Genomic DNA, 27562 nt, shown 5'->3' on the forward strand with positions numbered 1-27562 from the left:
AAATTTACAAACACAAGACGAGATAGACTGTACGGAATTATTTTGGCAGTGAAAAAATGAATTTTTTTCACGGAGAGAAAAAGTAAACAGGTACACATTGATAGAGATGCAGGATTGTCAAGTTTTTTTGACAGTTCTACAAAAATATATTTATGTGGTAAGAACTAATAAGCATATCATTTATCAAACTTTTGGATAACGATAAAAATTATTGATTGATGAACGTCAAATGTTGCTTGCGCATGCGGTTTAAATGTGTAAGACCAATTTTCCCACCGCCATAGATATATATTTGGCTACAATCCGTTAACATAGACTCTATGGCCTACGGTTTATATTGATATCGACGGGATTTTTGAAATGAAGTAATGAAGGAACCACAGAACCAAAACTTAGTTTATCACTAGAGGAATGGAAATGTTTGTCAAAATTGTTAATACGGTCCAAGATGCAAAAAATATCCAACTTCGACCCCGTTTACATGTAAAATATTTTGTCAAAACTCTCAACATATGGCATTCTTGATAAAGATATAATGAAGACATCCAATTAATTTTCATTGAGGTGCTGAATGCAACTCAAGTGATGCAGCTTGACGATGATTTTGGGTGATTTTTTTTCAGATTATGATCGTAAATTGAAGATCCCAATAAAACGCGTGACAAATTTTGATTCTTGCACCATCTATCAACATGTGTACAAGGTTGGGGCAGCCTCATTTCTCGCATCCAGAGTTTTTGATTAAAAAAAAAGCGAAGCAAAAAACACTAGGGTTTCCATGCATCTTCATATTGTCAATGTTGATCTTTGGGGCAATTCAAGGATTTTTGATAGTTACACAACTGGTTATTCAGAATGAAACCGTGCATAACTACCCAAGGTTCAACTGTGTACTGTGCTTCACTGTTCTAGAACTATTTCGATGATCAATACGAATATGCCTTGAATTTTTTTGGTATAAATAATTCTGCTAATTCCCATATCTATTTGTTAGTTTACTAGAATTTGAGATATTGATAAAGGTTTCATTCAAGATACTTTTTCGTTCAGCGCTTCAAAGTTGAAAAAATAACACTTTTTATAATATTCAAATTAAAAAACAATGACGTCATGAATATGAACTTCTGAATATAAGAATCTACTGCCCTCGGAACAGTTTTTAAATCATGGAAATACGAATATTCATCGTTATCTCTTTCATGACTAGTAGACAATTTAACACATTCGCTAAAAAACTCAAGTAGTGAGAATGATCATTTGCATTTTACTGCTCCCCAATTGGAATTTAATGCTCTTGAAAAGATGTCTTAACGTATAATGTATGGTCTCTCCCCTTCCCAAAGAATCATTGTCTGAAATCAATGCCCAACAGTGTCTACAAATTGCGCATGCTCGAGTTAATAAACAGAAATGGCATCCCTAACAAATACACTTTTCCCGCTTTTCTCTACCAGTTTTTATCAACTTGGCCTAACTTGAAATTCAGTTAATATTTGTGATGGATAAGTTGGATCGATTTATAAAACTCGCAAAGGCTGGTGAAGGTACTTACGGTGTAGTCTACAAAGCTAAGAACAAGCTAACGGGAAAGAATGTGGCTCTCAAGAGAATTAAATTGGAGAAGTGAGTGAAAATTGATTTGTTTCTTTTCTAATCTTTCGAAATGCATTTCATTAACAGTTGCTGGAATGTTTTTGAGGAATGAACCATCTTCCTAACATACATATACTGAGCGGGATTTTTCGCTGAATTTTGTGGGTGATCTACGTTATTTGAATGTAGCACCACATGATTCAGCTTATGATCCTACTCGCGATCATCACTAACTGCTAGGTAAGAAACTGACTTTGTATCATTTCATCATCACCCATTGAAATGCGAACAGTAACATCCTTACATAAATCATTTGTGTTCTCTAATGGTAGATTAATGACCCAGTCTCAAGATATAAGTCATAAGAAATCTAAGCAGTTGGCAACATGCATACACCAGTATAGATATTATCTTATAAATATTTCAATACCTATTGTACTTGTACAAGTTGTAGAGTTTTATGGTAAAAGATGATACATATTAATTATTGGGAATTGGGACTTTCGAAATTAAACTTGAGAGTGGTGCATGAGTATACCCTCATTCTTCTATATTCTTCATGATATTGGTCTAAGATTTGGTAGGGACCTTTTCTGTTATAAGCTGTATGGCTAAATTGATGAATCATTTTTATTTGATGCGCATATAAACAACAATGCCTTATAAAAAGCTGTGAAGTACCCTGTTCTATCAATGTTTGCCTTGTTTCAACTCCAGCCAAACCATCTTGAAGTTTCATTCATATCAAAACACTGTCGATAGTGCAAACATTCAGTTACATTTCTTCCATATTGTTTATTTTTGTAATTATTTCCAAACCTAAGAAGCATTTTCAATTTAAGTTGTTAACTTTACCCAGGTCTTCTGCATAAAAAGTTTTCATAGGTCAACATAAAATCTAATGTCTTATTGACAGTATAAAATATGATAGACTTGATAGACGGTTGAAAAAATATTGAAGATTTTCACTTGGTCTTAAAATCCGTATTTTGTGTTATAAAACAAACGCTTTTTCATTAACAACAATGCAGCTTTAACAACCTTCACAGCCTTCAGAATTTATATTCTCTATAAGCTATATTCAAAAGTTGAATTGAGATTATTTTTTAATTTAAATTGCAAATGATTTTATTGCCTGGGAATATTTTTTTGTGATTGTACTCCTTCATTAATGGGAAACTTCTTATACAAACTGGAAGTCCATTTGAAACAACTTCTTCTAAGGATATGCAATTATGCATAATTCATTTTTAATTTTTGAGCCAAATATTCCATAATGGATTCTGAAATATACGTTATCCACAACATCTTTTTATCCCTGAACTAAATATTATTCAATGAACCTTATAATATTATTTTTTATAGCAATCATTTCTTTGCACAAAATATAAAATAAAGAGGAATTTAGCTTCTTGGTTCATTCTCCTTAATGGTAACAAATATTTTTTCAATACATTGGAATGAAAAGAAAAATTATATTTTATGTAACGAAAAGAATAATATTTTTGAAATTTGTGGTTTTTTGATACCACTACCCTCCTCACCCTATCAATAATTTGATATTAAAGCCATTTTGTCCTTAATTTACAATACGAATTTAAAAATTTATCTGTTTGTTAAATCTTACTACGGTGTCTAATCCAAAATATATTCATATCTTGTTTTTTATATATCGAGAAAAGAAAAAATAGTTCATTCTATTTCATTTTGTGTTTTTTATAGAATAGGTCGTACTTAATGGATGGCCATAGTTTATTATTATGTTGTAAGATTCTTATATAATTGAATTATTGAATAGTTACAAGCATTTCAATGTAGGACAAATTTTTATAGTTTTAGGAATTCACTTTAACTGAGCGATAGTTATTGACCACAATATACGAGGTGTGTGAACAAAGTAGAGTCTGATATTCTAGTGTTCGATTTGGCAACACTGTGACAACAGCACGTGGAATTGGCTTGTGCAAAAATTTCATAATAAACTGTAAATAATAACTGTTTTATATTATAAGTGTGAGAAGGTGAATTTATTGTTGAGTTATTCAAATCAATATGTAGGGCAGAAACAAAATATGTATTTTTTTCAACAGGTTTTACAACAATGGGGATTCTGAAGGAGTGCCTCCCACAGCAATACGTGAAATAAGTCTCCTCAAAGGTCTTCGACATTCTTCGATAGTAGAATTACTAGATGTTATGCAAACTACCGATAAGCTATACCTTGTTTTCGAATATTTGGATTTGGATTTGAAAAGGTATCTTGATAACACACGATGGACTATGGAAGCAGAACTTGTTAGGGTATGATTAAAAAGCTGTTGATGACTAATTGTAACCAATCTCTAGCTTTTCATCTAAACTATGAGGACTATTAAAAACTAGAAGAATACGAAAATTTTCAAATATTCAACTTTCTGAATTTATATGCTTTTCTTCAAAGTAATATCCATTCATTCAAATAGATTTGTACCATAATTCCTCCCAGTTTTTAAATATTTTCTCTAAATTATCATTTTCGAGAACCTTGTGGCAATTTTAACGGCATGTGACTGGTCTTCCCGAATTTCTAGCAACTGAACGAAAACTTTTTTTTGAGGAACAGTCAAAAGTCACAATATGCAAAACTTGGACTGACGGTAAGTGAGGTATGTTTAAGATACTGTTAATATTGAGAAACCTATTTCAGTACGTACATGGGACAGACAGTGCATTATTTTGCAGTAAAATTTTGTTAATGTACTAGAGCAGTTGTTTTTTCTCAAAATCTCTCTACATTGTAATCAAAACACGTTTTTAAAAGTAATTTGCTGTGTGTGAAAGCCTTTAGGGATAACATGTTGGTACAAAAAACCACTTCGAATAGTGGAATACTACAAGGACAATAATTTATCCTAGTTTTTTTTTTTGGAGAAGACGACTACCACATCTTTTCATTGATAAACTTAGAGTCGATGTTGCATAACTAAATCGTGGTCAAAAACTGAAATATGCTCCCAACTGAAATTTGCAGGCACACAATTGATTATTTTTTGATGTATTTTGGACATTTAACTTTCCACAATCTGAAAAATAAATGAAGGTAAATCAATTGAGAATCTGCTAAAGTGTAATAAATTTACTGGATAATCAATCTGTGTCCTATTTCCTTAACCCATTTAAAACCACTACCAATATTTTCAGAAAAATCTCCAATTTTTTGACATATACATATTTATTCATATATACTAAAACATCTCTGGGGTTTGAACAAAAAAAAAAAAAAAAACTAAACAATATTTTTTTGAGTTGCGTAAACGCAACATTGGTAACAAATGCATAAAAAATTTCAAAATATTATTCATGATATTTCTTGAAACAGTTCGAATGTAGTGGAATTCTACATTTATTGCACATGAAAACCGTTGTGCTTTTACATAACCTGCATCGTCTTCTCCAGTTCTCTGAATTTTTTTCTATTACATGACCAACATTATTGAGTCTGACAGAAAATGGTAGAGATGATGTGGAATCCCGTCCTCGGATAGATTGTGCCCTACGTTTGTTGGTACTCATGAGGCTTCGTGCAAGTTCAGACCTGAAATCCAGCTGCGAAATAGGCTTATCACTATATACAAGCCGGTGAAGTTTCCAAGCATTCATTCACCACAGAAGAATCTAACATGTTTATAAACAATGGCCACCACCATTTTTTCCCACGAATATTGATTCGATAGTTTGCGATTGCGTTATCATGTAAATCAACGCCTCCCATATATTTGTTATATCTGGCAATCATGTGAGGTTGGAGAATCAAAGTTTCGCGTTTCTTCTTTCGATTGTACTTTTTCACAGATACAAGAGGCTGCACATATTCACAATTGGTTGCTACTGTTACCACGGAATTATCATTACAACCTACTATGCCAATTTCATTCACGTGATCGTAACGGGAATCCATACTACCACGCAGTTTTTTTCCTATAGTTTTATTGTTCTCTAATGGGCATTTCAGAATCCTGTTCTCGCGTACAGTTCCAGTTGCGAAATATCCTTCATTTTTCAAGTGAACTAGTAGCTTATAACTTGTGAAAAAGTTGTCGAAATAAATCTTATGAGCTGATCTAGTTTTTAGCACTTTCAATAGATCAATAACAACCTCTTCACCAAGACCAAATTCTTTTCTGACTTTTTGAGGATTTTTTCCACCATAAGGTATGAATTGGTATAAATATCCATCACTAGAAGTTATATAATTTGTCTACGAGGTCTTCCAGTTTTTCTCCCAATTTTATTTTACCTAGAAAGCCCCATGTAGGTTGCTCCAATCATGCAGGTTGTTTGTGTTTTGCTTATATGTTTCTGTAAGAATTTTTACGATTCTGGTGCTCCAATAAACACTGATTATTTAGTGTACTTACTTTTTTAGACGATAACAGGTGCTCATATTTAGCGTCTATCTTCATTTCAAGGTATGATTATTGTGGTTTTTCACTTTTTTTCACTAATTTTGTTAATGGAAATTCAGCATTAGGTGCATTATCTATTTGTAAACCAAGTTTACAAATAGATATTTGTCTATGATAAGAAGAATCAGTTATGCACACTGAAAATTTTACACAAAATATAACTATCATATAGCTATTATGAAAAATTACATACATATGTATTCAAGGTGTATATTATAATAAAACATGAACAAACATAAAATACATAGAGGTGTGCATTTCACTACATAACAACGTCCCCCACCGCGTCTGCCTGTGTCTCATAAACTACCAAACAAATTTGGTTGAAATATGACGATGTTACTCGTGGGAAGTTGGGACAGGCCGCCTATTTTTGAGATACTATTGTCTGATATCCAAAAATCTTCACTTGCTCTTTTGGATCGAAAATATACGGAAAAACTGAAAATTCCAAATTCCATTTTTGACCGCATAAAATATATAGAAATATTGAACATCTGTTCAAACATTGCCTTGGGTTCACTTCCCACTGTCATACGGAAGTTTTTAATTTTTTTAAACACCCAATTTGAAAATTATTTGAAGTTGAATGAAACAAAACTAGGAAGTATTTTTGAAAGATTTCAAGGTGCTTCTAGTTATGAAATATTCCTGATATGAGTCATAAAAAAGTATAGTATTCTACTCTAGAGAAATGGCCATTACTCACACTAATGATTCACAACGCCCGTCTTCAGCTCGCGTTGACAAACTTTATTCTCACGAGTATTGACCACATTGCTCATTGAATAATGTACTGTTTTCAATAATAGTATAATATAAAAACCTTTCACTGGAAACAATTATTAACAGTCACTTTTTCAGAGCTATATGAAACAACTTGTGGAAGCCTTGGCCTACCTGCACTCTCACAGGATACTACACAGAGATTTGAAACCCCAAAATTTACTCGTTGATAAAGAGGGGCACATCAAACTGGCAGATTTTGGTTTGTCCAGGTCTTTTTCACTTCCCACTAGAACATATACTCACGAAGTTGTCACAATGTGGTATAGGGCACCGGAGTTGCTATTGGGTGCCAAAATGTACTGCACAGGTATTGATATTTGGAGTTTGGGCTGCATTATGGCAGAAATGGTAATCTAATATATTGAAAACTGGGGGTCATAACTATAATGGAAAGTAAGGGCGGTTAAAAAAATTGATTAAAGATCATCATTCAAAATACTATGTAGTCATGAAAATCTCGAGAATACGGACTGACTTCCGGTGATAATTTTATGGAAAAGCTTAAGAGTATGTAAGGATTAATCTGACATACTTCTTAAAGGATAACCTATGAAAGATATACGGGGTGGGAAAAAAGACAAAAACAATTCTTGACGTTATAAATCCTAATTCGAAAAAGTGGCATTGAAATATAACAATTATAACAAAATAGAAATCCATAATTGTTCATTAATTGAAGTTATTTTCTTCAACAGAAAGAACACAATGACTCAATGAACGTATTTCATAAAATTAAATTGGCTTGTTTCCAATTTTTTTTATGTCTATAATATACTTCTTCAGAATTTGATTTTTTATTCAATGTAGCATAATTTGTTGAATAGCAGCTGGCTTATACTGAAAATGATTTTCTTAGCCCTTGTCTGTAAATACCGAAATTGAGAACATAAAACTGTGGAGGAAATTATTTTTCTGCAGAATGAAAAAAATTGATTGAAAAATATTTATTAGAAAAAGCTATTAACACAAAAAGGGATTTCGGTATATCTGTTTTCAAGAGTCGAAGAAACATAAAATCTTTGAAGTTGTGAAAAGAAAGCAGTTGAAAATGGAGGCCCATTGCCAAGCTTCGACGACTTCTGCATGAGATTCCTTTGCTTTTCACTGTAGCTTTCACCGAAAGGCAACTAGGTCAGACCAGGGCTCACAAAAAAAGTATCTGTGATCTAGACCAGATTGTGCTGTTTGGACCCGCTAGACGTGTCATCAGTGGTGCTGGGTTGCACCATAAATGCATTGCGTGACTTGCCTGACCTCAAAGGACAAGCCTGAGAAAGTAAAGGTGACCGCCAATCGAGATTCGTCCCCTGTCAGTCACTGTAGCTTTCTTCGGTTCAGTGATCGAAGTTGAAGCTGGTCTTTGCAATGATACCTTTTGCGGAGCGACATTTATCTTTGATATTTGTAGGTTAAGTCTTCTTTCGATCCCATAGTTGGAACCTTGGAAATAGTCACCACTGATGACACTTTGGCAGGTCGAAACAGCACTATCTAGTTTTGGATCATAAATACTTTGTTTTTGGGCTTTGGTTTTAACAAACGTTCAAAAAATTGGTTAAGGCTTTCGCAGCCGAGATTTTCAGTGCTACTATCTTCATTCGGGTTTGAAAGTCGTCATAGTTTGGAACTGCATCCTTACGTTTCGCCAGCACAAGTGGCTTCTTCTTCAGAGGTTTATTCGTCTTGATGATTTACCGATGACTCGTCATTGAATGGAGACCCGAAATGAAGATAGTAATACTGATATGTAAAAATAATTTTGTCAGATTCACTATGTCTATGGACATCCATTATATTAATCCTATTAGTCAGTCTGATTTGGATGTTTCTATCGAGTTAACTTATCAGAAATAGAGGATGGCCATATGGCTAAATGCGCCGCACGGAAGCAACAGCCACGAGAACTTAGACAGAGAGGATGCCATACTATTGCTAATATGAATAAATTTGAGACTCATTACATTGGGGATGCATAAATATAACAACTATTTCTTTAACTTATCTAGATGATCATTGTTTTTAGGGGGATACATTCTTTGTAAGCAAATGGAGATAATGTGTTTAGTTGCAATATTAAAAAAAAAAAAATAAAAAGAAAAGTGTAGATTAGGCATGCTGCAATATTAATTATTAGTTATATTCAATTGGTACTTTTATGTTATGACCCCTGTACAATATTTTTATTTTTAAAAATGATTCAACATTTTCTGAAGGCTAGATTTAATTTCATTGAATCATTGTCTGTTCTAGCTCATGAAAAAGGCATTGTTCCCGGGAGATTCTGAAATCGACCAGCTATATAAAATTTTCAAAATAATGGGAACTCCTTCCGAAGAAAACTGGGAGGGTGTTTCATTATTTTCAGTTTACAAGTCTTCATTTCCAAAGTGGAAAGCTGTGAATTTGTCAGATGTAATCAAGTTTCATAACAAAGAAGAAGAAGATTTCATAAGGGTAAACATTTTTGTATACACTACCTATATAATTGTTGGTTTGTTTCAATTCAGATTTTATAAAGGAAAAAAATATCGAATGAGAACACTAAAGATAAAAACAATTATTCACATAATCGAGGATTAAAAATCAGTGTCTGTCTTACAGAATATTTCATCTGATTTTTTTTTCATTTATAACGTGCAATTCAGGAATTTTACTTATGGACTTGTATATTTTAGAATTTGTTGACATATAACCCAACCAAGAGGAAAACGGCGAAAGAGTTGTTGAAGACCAGCTACTTGAAGTGTGCTAAATTAACTGCTCCTGAGATGGAAGCGTTTCCTTGTGACGACAATGAAGATTCTAGTTGAAAACTCGAATTAGATTACTTCGTTATTTTAATTTCAAGAGATTTTAAAAATGTGACTGTTGTTTTAATGGAAAATCATGTAAATTATTTCAATAATAAAAGTACATCAAGAACAAAGACAAGTTAACTTTGTATCTATAAACTTTTTGAATGTTTCATTAAAAACAAATCTATCTCTGAAAACAGACAATAATACACTTGAATTTTTTCAAATTAGCCTAAGAGGTGGATCATCCAAGGAATTAAGCAAAGTAGTACGTTCACTGTTTTACGATTTCTCAAATAATCATGATATATCTAGGAACAAAAATTGAGATTTATACAACTTGATTTATTGTTATAGTTTTTCATTTTCAATGTTGCCGTATTTACAGTTTCAAAATGTTGATAGTAATCTGCTCAACTTATGCTACAGAGTTTGTGGAAATAATAGTACTTTATTTCGATAAAGACAATATAAAGTTGTGTAACAAACTGTCAACATAATAAAATTATTATTATAAAAATTAAATGAGGCGATAGTAAAAGAATAGACTTAAGAATAAGTCACTTTTAATTTTGCAATTGGCACATGGAACTGGTTTTTGATTCTTGGATCATGGTGATACTTTTATTTAATGTAAAATTTGACTTGATTTTAAAGACATACACACACATTTCAAATGAATAGACAGATGCAAGAGTTGAAATATTATATTTTCTAAAATACTGTCATGCATCATACAATGTGCTTTTGTGCAACGAATACATTTTGTGCTGAAGTTGACCCTCCCCCGAAACAAACTGTTGTCCGGGTTGAACCGCACTTAGAGCTGAATACAGCAAACATAGAGCTAGTGACGAGACTTGTGGGCAAGGGAGATTGCGACCTCGTCCTCAAGTCATGTAAGTACAATTCCAAGTAATTCTTGAAAATGGCTCCAAAGCAGGAGCCAAAACGTCGAAAAGATGAAAATGACAGACGGGTTTCAAGCGTCTAAATGTATAAATATTTCGTTTATATAGGTGCGTGGGAAAGTAGGGATTCAAATAACAGCGTGATAATTGAAAATACTTCTGAATACTAATTATTCACATATATGTACAATCGATCGCTTCAAAAAACCTTCACTAACTTTCTTCGAAATCTTCTGATAATTCCTTTCATATTCTCTGTTTTATTATTACTGTCGTCATTTAAATCAATAATGAATTTATTTCCACCATTAATATGGAAGTGTCCAATCTCCATATAGTCTTTTTCAACTAAAATTACTTTTTTAATCATTTTCTGCCAGTCTTCTTCGGTAATATTAGATACATCTTCTTCAACTGTCCTTCTTATAAAATTTTGCTTTGTTTCAGTTTTCCCCAAATCAACTCGAAGGGATTGGAATCACAAAAATAGGGGGGAAGTGTCAGTATGGTGTGTCCATACTTTTCAGCAATACTCTCAAGGGCATACACATTTTCAAATGTTTTTGTCTGTAAAACTTCAAGTAGTTGGTTTTTGGTATAGTTATCTTCAAAATACAAATTGTTATCCATTAAAAACTTTGTATTTCATCTTTCCTCGAATTTTTATTCGGTACTTTGATGAGCTGTCGCGAATGATAGGAAGCTTTGTCAAGAACTATTACACTATTCGCTTCCAAATTTGGGATCAATGTGTTTTCGAACCATTCCTCAAAAATATTAGCTTCCATGTTCTTATAATGGTAAAAAAAAATTACCTTAAGTCCTAAAGTTTTTTTCCACATAATTGCAAATAATTCGGAACCCATCTTTTACTTCCTCCGCAACGCACAATGATTAGTCGCGATCCTTTGTTTGCAGGCATGTTAGGCATACACATTCTCGAACCATCAGTCCACCCTTTCGTAACTGTGTTGTGAGTGTCATACTAAGTTTCGTCCAAATAGAAAATTTGCCGTTCTTGTCTATATTTAGTTATTTGTTCTAAGTATTTGTTACGCAATTCCACTATTCTTCTGCTTTCCATAACTGCTTAACGTTTGTTTATTATTTTAAATCTAAATCCTAGTTTTTTTATCCAATTCTGAAGAGTTTTGTCACAGCAGCTCACGTTATGGCCGGAAATATTCAATTTCTTCCTTATGATTTCAATTGTAGGAATCTCATTGCTTTTGTAACAGTCATATATTGTTTTTTTCAATGATTTTATTAGATTAACATCTAAAGGTTTTGGTAATCTCGTATCACACCACCTCTTGCGTTCATAAGGTTTGTTTTTGACTATTTTACGTACAGTTGACAAAGGAATTTCGGTTAAATCTGATGTTGTTTGTAATAGTTTGTTTCCCTCAAAACCGAACTTGAGATGTAGATTCTTATATACATTGAAACATACTCTCTGTGGTATGTATCTCTGTGGTATCTCTTTTTCGCATTGTTCACCATCGCTATTGGAATCACTACACAGGAAAATGTCAGCGTTGTTATCACACTTGTTATTACTTTTAGTACTTGTACAAGGACGCCACATTTTAAACAGATAACAAAAATTTTAAGTAATTATAACTGCACCAATATTGAATTTCAACACTCAGATCGCGATCAGTTCCTGAACTGAATGGAACATTGACAACACGACTCTTATAACCATCCTCGCATTCTATTCGTTACCGTAACATGACTTCAAATTCAATTTTCTGACTCTTCAGCCAATTATAAAACTCGGTTAGTAAAAATCATTCGATAAGAACCGCCAATTCTTCAGTCCACGTGGACTAGTTCGGAGCGGGTTCTTTTCTATGTATTGTTTTTTTTTTGGCCTTTGAGAGCGTCGCCACCTTTAAGTATGCACAATACCGTTTACTTGGACTATACCTACACGAGCATAGTAGATACCAAATAACTGAGCTCCACTCAATACTGATTATACATTAATAAAAAGAAACTTCAGGAATTGAGAGGAATTGAGAGGAATTGAGAATAACCAATTCAGTTATTCGTCCAGGTAAATACTTAAAAACTTAACACTGCTACCGTCACTTTTTAAAGTTATTTACATTGAACTGAGGGATTGTGAATATGAATAACCTGTGTTTTATCTGTGTTAAAAAATAAAAACTGAATACTTGATTTAATGCTCTCGAATATCTATTTTCTAAAATTGTAGTATGAGGTGCAGAGATAATGAAAAATCATTGGTATCAATTTGTCTAGCTAATATCTCTTATTAATAATTAATCCCTCTTATTCTTATTAACGAACTGCGGTCAATATTGTACGATGTTCCTAGAAAATGCAAAATAATATTAACAGGTGATTTCAATATCAATTTCAATGATGAAGAGAGTAATATCAGACGGTCATTAATTCTTGACTGCTTTTGATTTGACAGTAACAGATGTAACACAATAGAGTAAGTAGTACTGATATAGATTATATTTGCAGTAACTTAGATACAGATCAAGTCAGATGTTCGGTTGTATCTGCAGGTCTCTCTGACCATGAGGCTGTTTTCTGCACACTAGGTAACATCGATTCAAAATGTAAAAATGAAACAGTTAGATATGGTAGGCTATTTACTGCATCCAATTATATGTTCTATTTGAAATGTCAGCAAACAAATTGTCAACTACAACAGTAAAAGAAAGATTTCAAGTCTTTCACAATAAACACCTTTAAATTTTCAATGGCATTTTTCCCATTGGAAAGATCAAAAAGAAACAAAAGAAGCAATGGCTCACAAAAGGATTGAAAGATTCTGCGAGAAATATGAGATCTCTGCATTTGTCAGATAATATACAAATGCAGATTTTTTTTCAGAATTACTACAATAAGTACGGATCAGTATATCGAAAAATTATAAAATTAGCAAAGGAAAATATTATAAAAATCGCATAGATGGTGCTACCAACAAATCAAAGGAGAGTTGGAAGATATTAAATGATCTTTTAGGAAAAAACTCCAAAAAGAAAATAGATTTGGAAATGAGTCCGGACACTTTATAAATGAGTACTATTCTTCAGTTGCAGATGAATTGACAATAATTATTTATTATACATGGGAAAAAAGTATTAGATTTTAGCTCGAGGTTGGGTTATTTCCCGACGCGAAGCGGAGGGAGACAAAAAACCGAGAGTTAAAATCTAATTTTTTCCCGTGTATAATACACAATATTTTTCTGTGACGGGAAAAACGACGATTTAATATTGAAAAGTTTAATTTCTACCTTTACTTATGTGTATATCTATCTATCTATCAATATATATATATATATATATATATATATATATATATATATTGATAGATAGATATATAGATATATATATATATTGATAGATAGATATATAGATATATATATATATATATAGATATATATAGATATATATATATATATATATATATATATATATATATATATATATATATATATATATATATATATATATATATATATATATATATAATTGATAGTGTAACGACCGTATGTATATATAGAATAGTAGTTTTTCGGGGATTCGGTCTGATTAGATATAATATTTACTCTTTTTATTTATATTATTATTATTGACATTATTCAATGTCAAAAAGTTGTCATTTTGATGTTGAAGACTTCATTCGAAATTTTTCACCGGTCACGGGGACCGGTGAAAAAAGTAATTTCATGAAAAGTGACATTTTGTTACCTGTCATCAGAGATAAAATGTAAAATTTTTTTCCCGTCACAGAAAAAAAAAATATAACCGTAGCTTATGGTCCACTAATATATCTAGCAAACGTGAGTGTTAACGAAAACTTAATCTTGTATGACACTAATATTGATAAATTGAATGAAACGTTTGACATTATAGGAAATGTCACCCTGTTCGCCGATGATACCACGTGGTATAATCGGCGAACATACTATGGCATAATGATAAACAAGCTGATCATCATATCATCATTTCAGATATAATAAAGGTCAAAGAGTGGTGCGACTTGAACTTTTTTCCTTCAACATATTGAAAACTAAGATGGTGTCCTTCAAATGTGCAGTTGATGATATTTCTTTAAATAACCATCAGGTTATTGAAAACAGTTTTTTTTTCTAAATTTGTAGAACTATACATCGACAACGGTCTCAAATTCAGTGAACGTGTCAAAAACCTGAATAAAAAATTGTCCTCTGGTTGTTATGCTGTGAAAATTGCTGCAAACGAACTAGGATACCCAACCGCAAAGACAATATACTACTCCTTGATAGAGTCACATTTGCGATACGGTATCCCATTTTGGAGAGTGTGCAGTGGTAATGTTCTTCAAAGTGTTTTTGTCTTACGAAGAAGAGCCCTGAGACACCTCTGTAAACTAAAATTTCGCGATTCGTGCATATTTCACTTCAAGCAACACAATTTACTCTCGATAGTGTCTATATTTATATTCGAAACACAAACAAAATTTCACTACAGGGAATAGATACCCCACCTGTCGAAGTATAACCATCTCAAACGATCATTACCATCTTCCACTCTCGTTAAGATTCAATTATATATAACGGCTTCAAAATGTACAATCACCTTCCAAATAGTATTAAAGATATACCGTCCAACGCCAGCTTCAGAAAAGCAGTAAAAAGAGTTCTTTCCGATAGAACCTATTATAGTTTGGAAAAATATTATGTGGATAGAAGAGAATGATAAGTAGATCAAAACTATACACTTTCTATACACTATACACCTTCTACTGTTTGTTATATTTTGAATTTCAAATAAGTGATTGATTTTTTATTTAATTCATTTTATATGGTAGGGGAGACCGGGGTTGGTTGGGCACAGGGGTTGGTTGGTACACCAGCGTTGCTCGCATCTATCGGAAGGTGTTTGAATATGCGCCAGTTGAAGACAGTTATTGTTGATGTGCAATGTGGGCTTTTTCGATAACAACAGAGTTTATATATTAAGAAAATTTGCACTTTTGTCAATACTTACCAAATATAAAACTTTGATTAATAATGTTTTAACATTTACTTTTGACATTTCTAATGTAAAAAAATGCATTGGCGATGGTTGGTACAAACTCCAAGGGGCTGGTTAATACAGTGTACCAAGCAACCCCGGGGGCTAGCTTTACGTTTTTTTTGTTTTGCTACTAGCTGGCTTTTTTAGGAAACCTTCATTTAAATGCGTACGTTTAAAAGAAAATCGGAAAGAGGCAAAACACCCCCGGATATTATGCTAAGGGCGGTCAGAGCCAAAAATTGGAAGGGCAATCTCTAAGATCTGCTGCCAGTGACTTCGAAATTTCATTCAACACATTAAGAAGATATTGCTTCAAGTTTACACTAGAGGAACTGCAATCAGAAAGAGAAATGCCTTCAACAGCTGTTGGATACTTTAAAAATAGACAGGTAGGTTTTTTTTAAAAATATACTTGATGATCTAGTTTCTAGTAAAATTTTTAGTTTTAGATTTTCACCGAGCTTCAAGAGTCCAATCGCACAGATTACACCTGAAGCCACCAGTTTGTCTAGAGCCACGAGCTTCAGTAAAACAAATGTAGACAGATTTTTCAGCAATCTAGAAATTGTTCTTAGAAGGTATGACTTTAGTCCTGTGGACATCTGGAATATAAACGAAACAGGGATTACTACAGTTCAGAGACCTGACCGAATTGTGGGTAGACGTGGTGTCAAACAAGTGGGAAGAGTTACTTCGGCAGAACGCGGTACGCTTGTAACTTTGGCGTGTGCTGTTTCTGCTGCTCGAAATACTGTGCCACCTTTCTTCATATTTCCTCGTGTTCATTTTAAGCCCCATTTTCTCAGAGATGCCCCGCCTGGAAGCGATGGAAGTGCCAATCTATCAGGCTGGATGAAAGAAGTTCATTTTATACAATATATCCAGCATTTTATTCAATACTCCAAGGCGTCTAAAGAAAACCCTCTCCTGCTTTTGATAGACAACAACGATTCACATTTATCTCCAGAAGCACTAAATATCTGCAAAGATCACGGCGTAACAGTGTTATCCTTTCCGCCTCACTGTAGCCATAAGCTCCAACCTCTGGATCGCAGTGTTGAAGAAGTATGTCAATAGTGCTTGACAGCTGGATTCCAGGTTTCCGGAGTTTATCCATTCAATAGGTATATTTTTCCGGACAGTGAATTTATGGCTGCTTATGTTACAGATAGACCAGATCCTGAACAAGATTTGCAAGATATTGGGAAAAACGTAAATCCTGCTGAAGTATTGGGAGTTAGAGCAAATCTACCTGAACTTGGTCAAATTACACCCATCGAAGTAGCTTTAAACCGTGTCGACAACCCCTTGCCAGACCAAGAGACTAATCCCAACGAAGACGTGCAACAAGCTGGACCAAGCAGAATTGCAGAAAGTAAAACGCCCACGCCCCAAAATTCTCAGTGTCTCCAGTCATCTAATAAGGTAGCAACATGTAGTTTTACAGATCTCGAAAATTTGAAGCCATTTCCAAAAGCCGCAGAAAGGAAAGTGCAACGGGGTCGCACAAAAAGAAAATCTGAAATCTTGACAGATACGCCTATTAAAGATGCATTAGAAGAAGAAAAAAAGAAAATAAAACGAGATTGATAAAAAACAGGTTTTTGGCAAAACCAAAAAGAACCCAAAAAAAAACAAGCAAATGCGAAGAATTCAAAAATTGAAGATGATTCGAGCAGTGACGAAGAAACCTTCTGCCTGCTTTGGCGTTGAACCCTGGTCAAATAGTTTGCCTAACGAGAAATGGATGCAAATTGTGGGCACATGAAAAATACGCAGATGCGGGCTTGTTCTACGTTTGTCATAATTGTGATTCGGATGGTTCTGACTAGATTATTCACTTTTTTAACGGATAGGTAACTTTTTTTTTTATTATAATTTTTTTTGCAGACTGATTATGACATAAAAAAGTAAAAACAATAAAATCATTTTCTTAGTTTTTGCCTTGACCAACCAACCTCAAGGTATGTACCAAACATCCCCAAATACGGGGTTGCTTGGTACACTTGCATCCCTAAGGAAAACATTAAATTTTGGATTCAGGATAGGTCCAAACATTATGTAATTTGAAATTCATATAAACAAAACAACACTAATCTGGAAATCAAATGTATTTTCTCACTATCTATCAATAAAAAAATTAGAGGAGCTTCAATTTGAAAAGCGTACCAACCAGCCCCGGTTGGTACGCTTTTCCCTAGTGACTATTTTTATACATTTATCAAATGTTATTAATTTAATTACATTCAAACTTTGATATCAAAGCATATTTTGTTTGTTTGATTGATTGATTGGAGAAGTTGGAAAGTGCGCACGAAGAGCGGCATGTCTTTTTACCGAAAGACATCCTAATTGTAATGTAAGTCACCGGTATGTGCTTGATTTGGTAAATAGTGTTTCGTTATAGATGGGGTTTAGGCATTAATAACTAGTATCAACGTATAACTCTTAGTTTATTTCATGACTCTCAACCTGTTACACCAACTGTTGAGCCCAGAGACTGGTGCCCACGTCCCTATTCTGACAGCCACACCCTTCGCCGTGTCTCTGAACCCACCAAAGGTATCACATCGTGAATGATAGAACAAATAGGTTTCACGATACTGGTTCAGTGACAAATAAAAAAGGAATAACCCGAGAGTATAAGCTGCTCAAATTGAAATTTTATAAACATTTGTTGCAGAGCCCACGAGATCAGTATCAGAAGAGACGGGAATGTCACGCGAGACTGTAAGAAAAGCATTGAAAATACACAAATGTCATCCTTATAAAATGCAGATTTTTCAAGAGCTTCACGAGGATCATTATAGAAGAATAGAGTTTTGTGGAATCATGCCTCATCGAATCCATACTATCCCTAATCTTCTGTTAAACATCTGTTTCAGCGATGAGAGTTCATTTTTTCTTAATGGCAATGTTAATAGACAAAATTGTCGCTATTGCAGTAACGAAAACCCACATATTTTTCGGGAAGGTCATACACAACACCAACAAAAAGTTAATGTTTGGGCTGATATTCTTAAAAATACCATTATTGGTCCATTATTTTTGGAATATTATCGATCTTCTTATAAATCACGAGCTAGATACTCAACTGGATGCAGAAGGTAATGAACTTTTTCAGGAGGATCTGTTACATTTTTATCAGGACGGTGCTCTACCTCATTATTTTTTCCCGTCAGACAGTGGTTAAACGAGATATTTCTCGATAAATGGATTGGTAGAAGGGGAGCAGTTGAATGGCCTCCGAGATCACCGGATTTACCGCTTTAGATTTATTTTTTTGGGAGCATCTTAAATCCGTTGTTTATAAAACTCAACCTTCTGAAATTGAAATACAAAGAACGAATTACAGCAGAATGCCAGTCAGTTCCTAGTGAAGTTTTCTGTAATGTTAGAGGGGAGTTTAAAAACAGACTTCATTACTGTTTTACTGTTTAGAGCAAAATGTACGACATTTCGAACAGTTTTTATGTTTGAAATGTCTTTCTTGCAAATTGAATTTTATTTTGTAGAAGGACAATAACCAACAAATAAAAAATACCACACGTATATATTTATTCATGTCATTCCAGGGTTGGAACGGTGCAACCTACTATTCTAACCATTTTTTTTGAAAGTAGTCAATACAATAATGCTTCCCAGAACAGACAAATTCTGATTACATAGGTAAGTTTAGAACACTATTTTTCGGAAACTGATCATCAAAAAATAAACCGTCAGAATTGAACGCCAATCAAAATGATGTGCCTGCCACTTGACAGCCCTTCCCATTTAAGATTCTGAGGGTAACATCTACCCCTCCTTGGGGGTTGAACCACGAGGAGTACAAATATTCCTTGAAAGTGTCTCCTCTGACTATAAAACTCACCTGTTTTTTTGATTCCTCATATTATTTACTCGAAGGAAGATATTAACGGTGGACATTTTCAAATTGAAATATTACTGGTTATGAAAAATTACTGGTTTAATCATATCCCTCAAAATTTGGGGAGAATTCAATATTTCATTTAGGTGTTGAAATATATAATAACCTTCTGGAGAAACTAATAATAAATCAAAAACAAATTTCATATCGAAATGAAAAAAAATCTGCTTTCTTCTAACTGAAATTCTGATCTCCATAATAAATTTTTTGTTTATAACTAATATTACAATTAATATTATAATTAACATTATAATTAATATTATAATTAAATTATGTATACCTATTTATGTGTATATATACCGGCTGATTCACGGTGGATGGTACATTAGACGTTTCTGGTGAACCAGACAAGGGATCACTTTTAAATTTTGATGGAAAGCACATTCGGACATTCTCTACCAAATAAAAATATTTTCGATATTGGGGTGTTGCCACTTCCATTAGAAAGTAGTATCAACTTTGATTTTTCAAATGGAACACCCTGTATATAATATTTGGAATGTACCAGAATTACCCGACAAATTTTCTTGATATTTCTTTATAGATACCTATCTGTTACCGTTTTCGAAATATGAATTAATTAAATTTTTTTCTTCGTAAATCATGACCTCTAAAAATGTTGATATCTTTGAGTTGAGGAATACTATGTTACTATTTTGCGTTCACAAATGTTTATTATTTGAACATAACAACTATTTTGCATCCGGCAATATTGCCAAAGAGTCAATCATAAGATACCGATTTAAATTTGTATTTCACCACTTCCATTCATGTCATGTCTTTTCCGACATGTTGGGATAAAAATGAGCAATTTTTATGAACATTTTGTGAAAAAGATATGAACACAATTGAAAAATAATAATTGTTAAAGAGTAATCCAACTTCCAAATTCAGAACAAAATTTTATCTAATTGAGTGAGCGAAATTCATAATAGTCATGTTAATAGTAGTTATTTGGGTTAATAAAGGAAGTGGGTCAAAATATTCAGTTGAGATTGTTTCAGAGAAATAATTAGATAGAGTAGAGAAATTAAATTGAATGAACTTAGGAATCACACGTTCAAAGGTAAGACCTCGTTAGTCCTTAGCTCGCACAAGTTTCGACTTCTGAGGGTTGTCGTTCGTAGGAGTGCGACAGCTGGTTAACGGAAAAACAGAATTAGTAGGAAATTGAAAAAAATATTAGAAGACTAATTTGTAAAGAAAACAAATTATTGGAGTCTGAAATGAAAATAAATGGTTGAAATAATAAGTGAAATGTGATTGTATGAAATGAATAAAAATCAAAGTGATATAAAAAATAAAAATGAAATAGTCATCAGTTTTCATTTGAGGACGATTGTGGATACTAATAATCGGATAGCATCGTGAAGTAGCCTGGTTTGGAATCTCTCTTTCCTTTGCCTTTTTCTTATTTTTATTCTTCCATTGTTTCATATCATTCATCTTCTTTATTTTTGTTTCTTGTTTTCTTTTTTATATTTCTTCAATTTTTATTATGCATATAATTGACATGTTTCTTACTGTCCAACAGATTTATTTTCATTTCAGATCAAAATAATTTTTTCTTTTTACAAATTAGTGTTCTTAGTTTCTTGAATTTCATAGTATTTTTCATCTACTTAATTTCTTCTCTTTTATTTTCGATGTTGATTATTTTTTCATGTAACCTATCAGAATATTTCGTTTCTATTCAACGAAAGTCATTTTTTGTGAAGGAAAAAATCAGTTTTTTATCGACCTTTTTTTTGGGTAATTGTTACTTTCCACAATCTGAAAAAATATAAAAATTATAATGGAGAACTTTATACAAGTGTAGAAGGGCAAACTTTTTAGTTTACCCCGATAAGTTACTGCGTAAAAATCAAAGTATTTTTCACAAAGAAAAATTTTCTATTTATCAGTAACTTGTCGTATACTTTGATTTTTACGCAGTAACTTATCGGGGTAAACTAAAAAGTTTGCCCTTCTACACTTGTATAAAGTTCTCCATTATAATTTTTATATTTTTTCAGATTGTGGAAGGTAACAATTACCCAAAAAAAGGTCGATAAAAAACTGATTTCGTTTCTGTTTTTAATATTTTTGGTATCTATTTCATTCATTCTTATTTAAACGGTTATATCTTGGTTGCCCTATTTGTTCGTTTATTTGTTTATTTATTTGGGTCAAATTCAGTTAATGAAGTTTGACCCCATTCCTGTTAACAGATTGATCTGAAATTTGGTACCTACATACATTTAGCTTTGATGACAATACAATTTAATAAATTCGGTACCATTATAAGTCCAAGATGGCTGCAACTAAAATGTAGCGGGTTACATATTTTTTCACAACTACCTCAATATGGGTATCAACTAACAAGGCTTGACTAGTAGAATAGTAGTACACTTTGAAAACGACGCATATTCAAGAAGTCTGCAGCTACAAAATGACGGATTATATATTTTTTACAACTACTCCAATATGGGTATCAAATAACAGGGCTTGACTAGTAGAATAGTAGTAAACTTAGAAAAGATTCAAATTCAAGATAGCTGCAGCTACAAAATGGCGGATTACATACTTTTCCACAACTACCTCGATATGGGTATCAAATGACAGGGCTTGACTAGTAGAATAGTAGTGAACTTTGGAAAAGATGCAGATTCAAGAAGTCCGCGGCTACAAAATGGCGAATTACATATTTTTTCACAACTACCTCAACATGGGTATCAAATGACAGGGTTTGACTAGTAGAATAGTAGTACACACTTTGAAAAAGATGGCCGCAGCTACAAAATGGCGGATTGTATATTTTTTCCCAACTGCCTCAATATGAGTATCAAATGACGTACTGAGCTTGACTACTAGAATAGTTAGTACACTTTGAAAAAGGTGCAAATTCAAGATCATCGCAGCTACATATTTTCACAATTACCTCAATATGGGTATCAAATAACAGGGCTTGACTGGTAGTATAGTAGTACCTACGCTATGAATAAGATGCAAATCTAGTATGATCTATACAAAGAACTTTGTCAACTCAAAATCGGGATACAAGCATGGATCTCCCGCCCAAGTCAAGATTTTGTCGAGGACTGCGTAGTGTTAGGGTGGCTAAAAATGATACGTCGTTAGCGATACACCACTCAAATAAATGTAAAAAGTTAAAACGTACTGAGAACTGTGTGACATGTGAATGGATGAAAATTAGAAAATAAAAACTTGAAAATAAAACGGCTTTATTGGAAAATGCACTAAAAACTGAAAAATGATCGGGAAGATCCTAGGTAGCAGACATCACACCACTATCCTCAGCACTGTACGGTATTGATTGAAAAATAATAAAATCGTTTGGTATAGTATTTACATATTTACTCAGGTTACGGGTACGTCCAACGATTTTTTTATCTGATCGATACCGTAGATTGCTGAGGAGAGTGGTATGATGACTGCTACTTAGGACCTTCCGAATTATTTTTTAGTTTTTAGCATTTTTCCATAAAACCGTTTAACATAAAAACATTTTTTCACTCATTTCTCTCATATCAATAGGTATATGAACAACTTCACAAATAATACAGACTGATAATGTGCTGGAGGCGACGGCTCTTTTGTGGTCTCTCTATTGCTGTATAGATTTCCGAGCAGTTGAAAACAACAGTGACCAGCACTTTTAGGGCAAGGATAGCAGATTAAATTAACCAATGAAACAAGTGGAATAACTCTGAGGTGATATTGAAGTATTATTCTTTCAAAAAAATTGCACATATTTTTTAAGGTTTTTATTTTTGTTTTCATTTTTGTTATGAACCAACCTAGGAATTTCATGGTCGTTAACAATTCGTACCTGTAATGAAAAATACACATGAAATTAAATAAATTCAGTTAACACCCTGTATATATTCAAATTGAATCAAATCATTGCTGAAACAGCCCGAAAATCAACTAGGAATTTGGCAATGATAGTGTTAATAAAATGAACGCACTGTTCGACGTTGGTTTGCGAAATTTCGTTTATGGAAATTTTAGCATCGAAGATGACCTTTGAAGTGGTTGACTTATAGTAATCCGGAACGATTATTTGAAAATCCTGGTGGAGACTGGCCCATCACAAACGGTACGAGGGATTGCGGAAGAAGTGGGCATCAGCTCCCATACAGTTTTTTATGGTTTTAAATTCAATAGAAAAGTCAAAAAGCTCGAAAAATGGGTGCCGCACTATTTGAACGATCGACAGAAATTGTCACGTTTTAAAGTCTGATTTTCTTAGCTTTTTCGCAGCCAAATTGAATTGGATCGTCACGTGAGATGAAAAGTGGATCCTCTACGACAATAGGAGACGTTCAGGACAGTGGTTGGATACCGATGAGCCACCCATCCGGCACTTTCCAAAGGCGAAAATCCATCAAAAAAAGACTATGGTTACTGTATGGTGGTCAACGGTTGTTCCAATCCACTATAAATTCATGCAATCAGGCCAAACCATCACAGCAGAGTCATATTGCGAGGAAATCGACGGAATGTACCAAAAATGAAGTTGTCAGCAGCCGGCACTGGTCAACAGAAGAGGTACGATCCTGTTCCACGACAAAGCCCATCTGCATGTTTCACAAATCACCTAACGAAAATTAAACGAATTGAGCGTCGAAGTTTTGTCTCATCCACCATACTCCTCAGACCTCTCACCAACCGACTACCATCTTTTCAAGCACTTCAATAACTTTCTCACCGGTAGAACCTTCGAATCAGGACCAGACAAAAACGGCCTTCCTCGACTTCATCGAATTCCGAACACGCCATTTTAATGCTGATGGAATTGATCGATTTGCGTTACGTTGGCAAAAGTTCAATGATTATTTCGATTGAATAGAATAAATATTCATTAGTATACCAAAATTTAAAGTGGACTCATAAAAACGGACAAAACTATTGATCTTCTTTGATTGACGACTTGTTTATTTTGTGAAAATTCATGTTCACTGAGGATACACTATACACAAAAACTTACTTTTGTCTATTTTCCACGATAGTTCTGTATTTGTTGACTAGTTTCGGTCATTGCACAATTTTCAAAACTAACTAGATCACCTTTAAATCTGAGTATCAATTATGCAGGTAGAATCTCCGAGAATATTAAAAATTCTCTTTAAAAATTCAATCTACAAACATCCTACGCATCCAACGGAAATTTAGGAAACAGATAATTTAATGCCAAAACCTAAATTAGACACAGAAGAGATCTGGTATATATCGACTAGAATGTGGTGAATGCCCCGCCATATATACAGGCCAAACTGCTAGAAATTTTGATATAAGGTACCACGAACATGTCATTTCGGATAAAAAATCATTAATGTACGAATATCTTCAAAATTCGAAACATAAAATAGATAAAGATGATTTAAAAATCTTTCACATATGCGAAAAAGGTAAAATGATGAATCTGTTGGAATCTATGGAAATAAATAAGTCAAAGAAAAATCCCAATTCTATTATCCTCAACGACAACTTGATCTAAACAATAGTACTCTCCTGAACCAATAACCCAGTTCGCAAAACCTACATTATATATAAAGTTCTGTTTTGTTATGTTCATCGATATTACAGGTATAGACAATATAGGTACTAAATAATTTATGATAGGATACGCAATGTAGGTATAAATTACTCAGATTCAAATGTAATCTAGTTAGTTTTGAAAATAGCGTAATGACCGAGACAAGTCAACAAATACAGAACTATTGTGGAAAATAGACAAACGTGTGTTTTTATTGTCTACTCAGAAAACTATTGATGACTTGGTCCTTTTTTTCTAAACGGAAAAATATTGAAACAATGACACTGACGCCAAAATACTCTCGTTATACTCCAAAACTGGTTGAATACTTCAGGCTTTACCTTCTCTAGCACTGAAACAAAATGCATATTATTTTGAAAGAAGTGTGAAAACATCACTCATACACTAACATCAGGAAACGCCATATTTCAATTCGCATATAATATCTGATGAAATATTATTCTGGAAAGAACATATCAATGAGCTTAGTCACCTGCCAAAGATGATTAAATCTCCTGAAACTTCTTTCAACTAAGCATTGGGTTCAGAAGCCAGTACAACAGTGAGAAGGAAATTACTGAGTTTGTTATATGTCTTCTGTAGTGTATCTAATCAATAAATGATGATTCAATAGTTTATCTTTTCACTTTCAAAAGCCATTTCAATTACATTCATAGCAAAATAAGTAAAAAAATATTCTTTCTTTCATGAAAGTGTCCACAATTATCTTTATCTACATCTTTAACGGTCTATAAAACTATAATCCAACCTCACTTTGAATATTGTCCAAGTTTACTGTCGTTACTGGATTCTAACAATATCGCTGCATTACAAAAATTGTAAAATAGAGCAATGCGAATCATTCTCAAATGCAAAAAGTCCACTCCTATTGATACAATGTTAGTTGTACTGAACTGGAATCCATTAAAAACCCGATTATATTATCTTTCAATGATTTTCATTTATAAAATGTTGAAAGGACAGTTACCTTCATATTTTAATCAATTTATCACATTAAACAATCAAATTCACACGTACCAGACCAGATGAAGTTCAAACTTTCATGTACATAGAACCAATTACAAAAAACTATGAATTCTTTTTTCACAAAGGATTGATTCAATATAATAATCTACCCATTCATATCAAGGATAGTGCAACTTTGAGTTCATTCAAATGCAATATTCTGGGGTACATCAATGAAAAATGATCTACGTCTTGTATAATATGTATCATTGTTTCATAAACTACTGTATTTAGTAACAGCATATGTTCATTCATTCAATCAAATGATTATGTAATAGTTTTTATTAACATTTTTGTATATTAGGATTTCTATTTCAAATAAAGACTATTATCTTTCGATTACTCATAATTTATTCGGGATTATTAGGTATTCAACTGAGAGAAACCGTCCTTCAAGCGAGCCACGAAGATGAAATATCGCCTGCGCTCCTAAGTCTGGTGGCCGATAATAGATGTAGATGCGGAAATTGGTAAAGTGCTGCAAAGGCTGTGTTCGAGTCAGCAATCCAATTCCTCCGAACTCACTCAAAACAAGAACTATCCTAGCTGTATCCTGGGTGGATGTTGCATTAATTTTTTATGACTACTTCCAATCAATTATATCTGCTGTAATAGTCTATCATCACAGCAGATATAAAGATAACTATTACAGCAATATAAACAATGAAAATACTGGCTGCTGCCAGCTCTAGGTCTATGGAATCTCTGATGTTAAAGTCCTTGCGGTCTAAACAGGTTTCCAGGTCCACCGTATAGACTCCCCAGTTTGTTTTCCGGGGATTTTGATATGTTAGGATCGAGGTCTGAAACCCTCCGATTTCAAAGTTTATGTGTCGATGGTCTGAACCATCCGATGGTTCCTCATCGGACACATTGCATTTCCGAACATAGTTACAAATGTAGTTCCTATCGTTACGTCTATCACTTCACTACTTCTCGTATTTACGAAAGTAGGTTTGTTGCTTATGTTTAAAATGTCAGGACCTTGAAGGTGACCATGCCCAGCTTATAGTAGGCTTTAAACATGTTTCCCTTCAAGACCTTACTCTTCATTACACTATCTCTTGTTGACCACAAGAAAATGGGGAAGTAAAAAGTGAAGAGGCAGAATTGGGACATTTCAAAAAGACTTGGAATCAGTCACGCCTTAGGAAATCCTGGATTCTTCTTCTTGCAAGTAGGAGGTTTCGAAATATTCATATGGTCTCTACAATTCATTTCACATAATGAATAAAATAATATATCAACCTTCGTGGAAATTTTGTCATGAATAAATTGTTTGTGGAGTTGTGAGTTTTTGTACAATATATAATCACTCTATAACCAGAAAGTACTTTAAAGATGAATATTCATTACATAGCAGAACTGAATAACACCTATGTTAACACCTGCAATAGTTTCAATTTTGAAGTTTATATCAGTGGCGTTGCAAAAATATTTCTTCCACAATTTCAAATTCTTATAAAAATTATTCACATACTT

The 27562-nt window shown here is 33.2% G+C and overlaps 1 protein-coding gene across 1 annotated transcript; it reads left to right on the forward strand.

Annotated features, from left to right (window-relative positions):
• The first annotated feature begins 1383 nt into the window (after positions 1-1383).
• Positions 1384-9758, forward strand: LOC111508388 (cyclin-dependent kinase 2). The gene is made up of 5 exons (XM_023163861.2): positions 1384-1623; positions 3684-3894; positions 6903-7175; positions 9078-9281; positions 9503-9758. The coding sequence occupies exons 1-5, from the start codon at positions 1499-1501 to the stop codon at positions 9635-9637; spliced, it is 948 nt and encodes a 315-aa protein (XP_023019629.2). The 5' UTR covers positions 1384-1498; the 3' UTR covers positions 9638-9758.
• The last annotated feature ends 17804 nt before the right edge of the window (positions 9759-27562 follow it).

The sequence above is a fragment of the Leptinotarsa decemlineata genome, unplaced genomic scaffold, assembly GCF_025532065.1.
Source record: "Leptinotarsa decemlineata unplaced genomic scaffold, Ldec_3_MD MMD2_tig00002159_RagTag_RagTag, whole genome shotgun sequence".
NCBI classification, from domain to species: Eukaryota; Metazoa; Arthropoda; class Insecta; order Coleoptera; family Chrysomelidae; genus Leptinotarsa; species Leptinotarsa decemlineata.

What these genes read in the sequence shown, in the direction of transcription:
- LOC111508388 (XM_023163861.2), top strand. Translation starts at nt 1,499, where the DNA reads ATGGATAAGTTGGATCGATTTATAAAACTCGCAAAGGCTGGTGAAGGT. An exon ending in AAGAGAATTAAATTGGAGAA is followed by an intron (nt 1,624 to 3,683) that starts GTGAGTGAAAAT and finishes TTTTTTCAACAG; the next exon opens with GTTTTACAACAATGGGGATT. An exon ending in TGGAAGCAGAACTTGTTAGG is followed by an intron (nt 3,895 to 6,902) that starts GTATGATTAAAA and finishes TCACTTTTTCAG; the next exon opens with AGCTATATGAAACAACTTGT.